Raw genomic sequence first — 8,558 nt, 5'->3', positions numbered from 1 at the left:
CGTTGCGTTGCGTATCGCGCTGCGTAAACATAAAACCATGTCTGCATTTGTGATCGGAGAAACGACAAATATCAAGTGCTACTCTACACTGCTCAAAACTCGCGTTTGAATCATCAGTGGCAAATTCTTTAAATATGAAAATGTACTTACAGGCTGTGAGTCAGAAGTGCCAGACTGTCCTTGCAAAGTTGGAACTGCCCCACTTTATAGAAACAGCCTTTGTGCACAGACGCATTGTAGGCTACTCTCCCAGTTTCAGGAAACAGTCCTATGTAAAATGCGCTGCACACATCTGAATATTTGGGTTGAACTGTTCTGGAACAGTGTTGTAAATACAACTTAACCACTGATTTCTAGTTGTGTCCTCTTTTGGAAGACCAAACAAAGTAGTTTCGCTTTCACAACGAAACACACAGCGTCTTCACAACATGGCGGCGGCGGTGGCAGCAACAATAAAGTTACGCCTTCTTTCTTTGCGTGAACATTTGGGCGGCGTTATGCGAATCTTCGCACATCGTGACGTGGACATGTGGGGGCGTGTTAGAACGAGGCGTTTTAGGAGGGCATGGACGAGTCACCACTTTTATAAAGAATATCTCTTTGGGTTTGAGACTGTAGTCTTTGCAACTTTAGGGATCTTATCTATTCACGAACAGCTTGTAACACTCCAAAGAGAAAGGAGAACTTGAAATCGCATCATATGACCCCTTTAAATTGAAATATTATTTCAGAATATTACGGTTTTTACTGTATTTTTTATTAAATAAAAGCTGCCTTGGAGAGCATAAGGGACTTTTTTTCAAAAACAAAAACTTTTGAACTAGGGCTGCACAATTAATTGAATTTCTAATCGCGATTACAATTACGGATGCCACAATTATACGTAATCGTTCAAAGTTCACTTATGTTATTCTGCATGCTTTAAATGTGTTTTTTTTCTTTCTGCAGGTTAACTTAAGGGTTTTCCCATTGTTTTAATTTACTTTATTTATTTAAAGAAGAAACCAATCCAATGTATAGTTGACATACATATAGAAAAGCAATAAAGTTTTTCAGTGTTTTCAGCTTGTTTATGTTTATATAAAAATATGGCATGCAGTTGCTTCAAACTGTTATAAACATCATTTAGTGTAAATTGTGATAATCGTAATTAATAATCGCAATTACAATTTCAAGGAAATAATCGACAATTATAATTTTTGATAATCGTGCAGCCCTATTTTGAATGGTGTATATATAACAAACATCTTATTAGTTATGAGTTTAGATAACCTTGTGAGAAGCAGATGAGATGGACACCATCTTCAGCACTCTCCATGATGGGTCTGATAGCCTCTCTGAATCCATCTACCTGTTGCCACAGTGGCTTCAAACTGGCAGTGTAGTCATACAGGGCTAGTGTGGTCACATTGGTACCTGGATGAGACTAAAACACAGTGGAACAGAGAAGTTGGTGAGTTTCATCCTTGATAAAAAAGGAGAACTATGTGCCAAAAACTGTAAGATGGAACTGAAACAACTTTAAAAAAAAATGTTATGCAATTAAAAATTTGGTTGCTTAGAACTTAGATTATGATTTAAAAAACTTAGATAGAAGGTGTGCTTTTTCTGAATTTTACAAAGTTTTTGACCCCTAAACTTGCTTATTTAAAAACGTAGGTAAGGGTGAAAAACTAAATAACTACAGAAACCCAAAAACAAAACAAAAAAACAAACAAAAAACACACCTTTTTAAAATCACAATATAAAGTACATTAAAATATAATTTAAAAATACAAATAGAAGTGCATTAGTTATTTTACTTAAATTAAATATACTTACATATAAAACAATAATAAAAAATAACGTTGCTAAATAGATAAATAAGATGATCTTACCTGATTGATAAATTTAGCCAAAATTTCAAACTGTCTGGGTCCATCTAATATCCCGTGAACAATAATTACTGGTCTGTATCCCATGACAGAGGACAGCAGAAATACAGCCCATATAAGAACACATGGTCTGCAGCCATCAGTCATCAATCCCCCCATAGAGGCACTCCGACAATAGCTCTCAATAATCTATAAACTGAAACCAAATGTTTTTTCCAATAATTTTTTAAATCAAAATTATAGCTACCAAGCAGACTAGTCTAACGGTGGTAAGACCTGTCAAAAAGTTTGAGCCTCTATCGAGACGTTTATAACTGGTAAGTTGTTCCTCATGTGATGTTTTGTCACAGTTGAGGTGATACTTTTATAGACCGCTTCCTCTCACACACCAGTTGATGTGGTTTATCGGTAGAAATGCAAGCATTTCACATTGTTTACACACACACACACACACACACACGATTATATTTTAAAATAAAAAGGGAGTATTAAATACAAATACAACTATTTTATAGTAAACTTAAAAATAAAATGCTAATATTTACTTCTTTTTTTAAAGATGAATTTTCATCATTTTCAAACTTAAAATCAGCAGGCTTTTATTTTGGCGGGTTGCCGGCAAGTAAGTATATGCGCTTCCGGGTTTAGCACCGCCCTGCCGACTGAAGCGCATCAGTATGAAATGTCACTGTTTTGCATTGTGCTTTGAAAACGGCATCTGGTAGCCTAGATTTATGCTTTCAGTTTGAATAGAAATCTTATACAGTATTACAGTTTGTCGATCTAAAATGGTAATTGTGCATTAACAGCTGTAAACCATGTCGGTAAGCAAATGCGCTGTCAGAGCTTATTTACACAGCGCATTTTTTATTTTGGTCTGCATACCACTTATCTGCACCCCTGTGTGTGTGTATATATATATATATATATATATAAACAATGTGAAATGTGAATTTCTTTTCTTGAATGCTAGTTATATCAAGTGATACAAGAGTTCCTACAAAGACCTCAACAGTTTTTAACTTTCTGAGCACTACATCTATTATTGAAAGCTACCCGTCACTGATTAGACTAAAATACCGTTTCTTTAGAATTCTTTAGAAAATATAGGCTACATAAAAATCTTAAGATTTTTTTCTATTTTTTACATGAATTATGTCTTATTTAGGCATATTACGCTTTCGTTTTAATATGAAGTGCATGCGAGATGCGACACGTCCACCGGAAAATATAATGATTCGTATTGTAAGCATAACACATCTGGTGCTCTTAACGCTTTAAATCTGGACTTGTATTTTGACAGGAATCAAATATGTGCCGCCAACGATACAGATTCAAATATCAGGGTTCAGTGGAAACGGTTCTACACAAAAAGGTGTAAACGCTACAGTCTGTTGTCTCCGAGCATTGGTGCCTGAAATACAAAAAATCCATTTGTAGTTTTTAGATTAGATATGTTGTCATATTTTCCACAGGTGGGCTACAGCATCCGTTTTGAGGACTGTACGTCAGAACACACCATCCTGAAGTACATGACTGATGGCATGTTACTCAGAGAGTTTCTTACAGAGCCCGACCTCGCCAGCTACAGGTAAAAACTTACCCTACAGAATTTTTATTTTAATATTAGCATTTTAAAATTTGATCTTTTGATTTTATGCGATAGGGAAGCTTACCTTACAGAATTAATATTTTTTGACATTTTTAATAATATGACTGCCATCATTGCTTTCATGATTGCTTTCTCTTTTTAATTGGCTGTTTTTCTGTGATCAGTGTGATCAGCATCGATGAGGCCCACGAGCGAACGTTACACACAGACATCCTCTTCGGTCTAATCAAAGACATTGCACGTTTCCGCCCTGACCTGAAGGTTCTGGTGGCCAGCGCCACTCTGGACACAGGAACGCTTCTCTTGCTTCTTTGACGATGCACCCGTATTTAGGATTCCAGGTCGTAGGTTTCCTGTGGACATCTACTACACAAAGGTATTGGACTGTGATTAAAGCACAAGACATTCAGTTTGTCATATAATGACATGTATATTAGGGGTGTAATGTAATGTATTGTATATTTCATTGTGCATGGTTATTTTTATATTTAGATGAACTCTAATCCTCACTTAAAGTTAAGCTTTAAAAAAAGATTAATTTAATAACACTGTTAAATTTAATCTTTAACAAATGAATTGCATTTTTGTGTACTTTTCATTTAATGTTGTGATGCCTAAATTCACTTTAAGCATTTAAAATGATTTTAGGTTTTAATGTTTTATTAATAATTTATTTAGACTAAATAGTATAGAATTGTAATATTAGCCATTTGTCGGTTATTAGTCATAACATGAAAATAATTATCGCCGCCTCAGTGTAAGAATCCAATTTAGTGATTTCTCTGATCATTTGATCCTTCATTCGTACATTGCATAATGCATATTGTTAATATCATTTGTATTTTGGTTCAGGCTCTGGAGGCTGACTACCTAGAAGCATGTGCTGTGTCAGTGCTACAGATCCATGTCACTCAGCCGGCTGGAGACGTACTGGTCTTCCTCACTGGACAGGTCAGTCCTTGACACTCAGTTTATTCATAGTTCATATTGCCCTTGTGGACGGACTATCTATCAATGCATACATCTATTAAGAGAAGCTGTGCTGTGTCACGGCATAACAGAAAAAAGATTTCTCCCAATACATCATCATCAATTTTTCCCGCAGTCACCTCTGACTACTTGATTGTAACAACATTCATTTTCTATAAAGCTGCTTTGAAAGGATATGTATTGTGAAAAGTGCAATACAAATAAACGTAAAATGAAAAAAAAAGTAGCTAATTATTATATTATTATACATATTTTAATTTTTACATTTTATATTATGTAATATATATATATATATATATATATACAAGGATGTCAGAGGTACTAGTACTTCAGTACCACATCAGCACTAGAATTATATTGGTGCTGCAGCGCTACTAACAAACATATTAACTGCATTGAAGCTATTTAAGGGGGTCATTTTATTTTTAAACTATAATATATTATGATATGATTTTATAATGTATACATTTATGTGTGAGGGAACATACATTTACACTAAATACAAGCTTGCGTCACCCTGCATCTCTTTCCTGTCTCTTTCCACTGTTTATCGATAAAGGCATAAAAAGCACTAATGTAAAATAAAAATAAAAAACTTAGCTTGTCAAGATGGAAAAGCCGTGATGAGCCAGAAAGATTTATTGTTCTGGTATTTGTGTATTATGTATATCGGTACAGTTTGTGGATCATCAATAGTGTAGATGATATTTATATTCGTAATACTGACGTTTACTGTGTCCTCTGGTGTTGCAGGAGGAGATTAGCAATAGCAGTATTTAGCAAACATTTGTGACAATTTAACGCTTTCACTCTGCTGATCCTTATTGTATTTGTGTTATACAAATAGTTTAGTGGGGTTTTTTTAAAGAATATTTCTGCATTTTTGGGGCAAAAAGTTGTTGACCTTGCATTCAGTTCAACATTTCAATTAGACCTCATGTGGAAACCGTGATACGTTTTCTTTTCAGTATTCTTTGATGAACAGATATTTCAAAAGAACAGCATTTATTTAAAAATGGGAATATTTTATAACATTATAAATGTCTTTACAATCACTTTATTTTAATGTATCCTTGCTGAATAAAAGTATTCATAGAAATTAATATATAATTGATCAAGAAATGTTACCCCAAACTTTTAAATTGTAGAACACGTCTATTAAAATGATCTCAGGACTAGTAGGTTAAAATGACTCATATTGAAATTCTCTGATAGATATTTACTTAGACAATGTAAGGTATGGCTTATGTGTCCAAATACTTATTAGGTCATTCCACTGAGTTTGTAGTGTATTTTTATTATGACAAACAATGTCAATTTTGGGGTGTGGTATTTAGAAACTGTAACTTTAATGCATACATAAATAGACCTGACACACTTATTCACTCCCTATAATCAAACACATTATGTATATTAATATGTGCTTAAGATCTAACATGTATTTCCTGATCTGTGAACGACCTGATTCATTTCGACTTCATGGATCCTCCTCCTCACGAAACGCTGGAGCAGCTTTACGCCTTGGGTGCCCTTAACCACCTCGGTGAACTTACTAAGGTGCGAATTTTTAAAAAAAATAACTTTATAACCCTATAATTATGCTACATTAGAATACATTTGTTTTTTAAGCCCTCATAAACTTTGGTAAACTCAGTTGTGTTCACAACTCATTTACAAGGAGGTTTACGACAAAAAGCTGGGTGTCAATAAGGCCTCTGGACCCGGCAATGAACTATAAATAATTCCATTCATGAATATTCCTTATGGAAGTATACCAATATTTAGCTCTTGGTTATTTACTTAATTTTGTTCCTCTTGCACTGTAGCTTGGCCGAAGGATGGCTGAACTTCCTGTGGACCCCATGCTGAGTAAAATGATTCTGGCTTCTGAACAGTGAGTCTAAACTGCAAAGAAACAATCATTAAACCATCATTTTCAAGCTTATATGCAATTTTTGTTATTTACTCATCACTGATTACCTTTTACCTGGTGTTGTTACTGTGATGTTTTGAAGTCTGTTCATTGGTCTGTCTTTCAGTTATAAGTGCTCTGAGGAGATTCTGACCATTGGCCATGCTGCGGCCATGCTGTCAGTGAACAACTCCATCTTCTACCGGCCCAAGGACAAAGTGGTTCATGCCGACAATGCTCGAATGAACTTTGTGGTACCAGGAGGAGATCACATTGTGCTGCTCATTGTATATACACAGGTGTGTTTATGTGTGCACTTGGAAATATCACTCAAAGCAGCAATCATTCTGACATCTGAGGCTTTGCACACTTTTACGACCCGGTAGTTGTGCTAACAGAAATGATTTGTTATTGTCAGAATACTCATCATGTCTAGCGTGACTTCCTTATGGGAGATGTGCAGCAGTTGGATTGCTGAGCAGGTTATTCAGGCCTGTGCGGACGTGTGTGTTTATGTGTAGATGCTTTAGCCGGAAGTTCTTGTCTTGTACAATGTTTTGTAAGAAGGACTATTCAAACAGCAGAAACATTGTGTTAAAAAATATATTTTTGGCAGCGTTTGGCACCTAAAATAAAGCATTTAGAAGTCTTTTTTGGTTACTAAACTTCAATAACAAAAGTGCTCAATAATTTAAGTTATAAAGCAGGCTGTATTTAGTAAACGTTCATTACAGTAATGCTTTCACTCTTCTGATCTTGTTTTTTTGGGGGGGAAAAAAAGTCAAATGGTCTTATAGTCCCAAAGAAAGTTTTTCTTACAGTCAATTCAACCTTTCAACTGGACCCATTATGCATATTTTTTGTACATTTTTCAATTAGTTTTTTTCTACCTTACTTTTTATTATTTATTTTTTAACAAAACAATGTGAATATGTATCTTTAATTGCACATTAATTCACAATTTTTTTGTTTGCAGAAACTTTAATTCACATGAACAACCATTTATAAAATGCTCTCACAAACCTAAAGTATAAATCACAGTAATGTTCATAAGAGTCATTTGTTTGTGAATCAGACTTCACTGCTTGCGGTGTGTTTGTTGTTGCATGCACAACACACACAGTTATTGTATTCATTAGTATTCAGTGGTGTCTTTCTTTGTTTGTGGGTAGAGAGTGGTTCCCCATTCAGATTGAATTGGACATAACCAAATAATGTTCATAAGAGTCATTTGTTTGTGAATCAGACTTCACTGCTTGCGGGTGTGTTTGTTGTTGCATGCACATCACACACAGTTATTGTATTCATTAGTATTCAGTGGTGTCTTTCTCTGTTTGTGGGTAGAGAGTGGTTCCCCATTCAGATTGAATTGGACATAACAACAGAGAGTGGTTCCCCATCACAAACCTAAAGTATAAATCACAGTAATGTTCATAAGAGTCATTTGTTTGTGAATCAGACTTCACTGCTTGCGGGTGTGTTTGTTGTTGCATGCACATCACACACAGTTATTGTATTCATTAGTATTCAGTGGTGTCTTTCTCTGTTTGTGGGTAGAGAGTGGTTCCCCATTCAGATTGAATTGGACATAACCAAATAATGATTCACAAATCAGTTATGGAGCCAGTTGTAAACTGATATTAAATTCTCTGAACGTTTCACTGCCTGAGTCTGATTTAAAACATTAACTCACACGCGAGTTACCCGAGTCTTTCTCCTTCACTCTTTCTCTTGATTGGTTAGAGAGTGGCTTAGGGCTGTCAAAATGACTGAAAAACTAAATTCGAATTTGCTACTTAAATATTATCAAAATTCAAATTATATTTGAATTTAAAAGGCATAATTTCAGTTAGGGGGAAAAAAGCTTTTGACTTCTCTCCTGAGGCCACAAGAGGGTGCATCGAGCAAAATATTATGCACATTTCTTCAAAGCGTAATAAAATAAAACGACTATCTTTGAAAAAAAGTGCATAATGTTTAAAATAATGTTTATAAACCATATTTAAATAATAAAGTTGCTTAAGCAATTAGAAAGAAAAAAAAAACAGCACAATGCATGTATGTATAGTTTAATACAAAGGACCGAAAACCAATCACATAGAGTAGGCTACTTTCTTCATTTAAAAACATGAGATACAGTGGGATGGGGAAAAACCGCCATAACGTCTTT

At 34.7% G+C, this 8,558-nt stretch overlaps 2 protein-coding genes across 2 annotated transcripts in view; one reads left to right on the top strand and one right to left on the bottom strand.

Annotated features, from left to right (window-relative positions):
• ppt2a.2 (palmitoyl-protein thioesterase 2a, tandem duplicate 2) overlaps positions 1–2,144 on the bottom strand; it is a 4,490-nt gene extending 2,346 nt beyond the window's left edge. The window contains exons 1-2 of the mRNA XM_016541793.1: positions 1,878–2,144; positions 1,273–1,426 (exon numbers count right to left, since the gene is read on the bottom strand). Of these exons, the coding sequence (XP_016397279.1) occupies positions 1,273–1,426; positions 1,878–2,033 (310 nt within the window). The 5' untranslated portion in view covers positions 2,034–2,144. The remainder of the gene's footprint in view (positions 1–1,272; positions 1,427–1,877) is intronic.
• Positions 2,145–3,309: 1,165 nt separating this feature from the next.
• LOC107730814 (putative pre-mRNA-splicing factor ATP-dependent RNA helicase DHX16) overlaps positions 3,310–8,558 on the top strand; it is an 8,070-nt gene continuing 2,821 nt past the window's right edge. Inside the window, 7 exon segments of the mRNA XM_016541755.1 lie at positions 3,310–3,465; positions 3,651–3,777; positions 3,779–3,862; positions 4,339–4,437; positions 5,986–6,033; positions 6,303–6,370; positions 6,516–6,687. Of these exon segments, the coding sequence (XP_016397241.1) occupies positions 3,329–3,465; positions 3,651–3,777; positions 3,779–3,862; positions 4,339–4,437; positions 5,986–6,033; positions 6,303–6,370; positions 6,516–6,687 (735 nt within the window). The 5' untranslated portion in view covers positions 3,310–3,328.

This window comes from Sinocyclocheilus rhinocerous, unplaced genomic scaffold (genome assembly GCF_001515625.1).
Source record: "Sinocyclocheilus rhinocerous isolate Xijiao unplaced genomic scaffold, SAMN03320098_v1.1 scaffold938, whole genome shotgun sequence".
Classification (NCBI taxonomy): domain Eukaryota; kingdom Metazoa; phylum Chordata; class Actinopteri; order Cypriniformes; family Cyprinidae; genus Sinocyclocheilus; species Sinocyclocheilus rhinocerous.
This window is presented reverse-complemented; position numbering and strand designations above follow the sequence as displayed.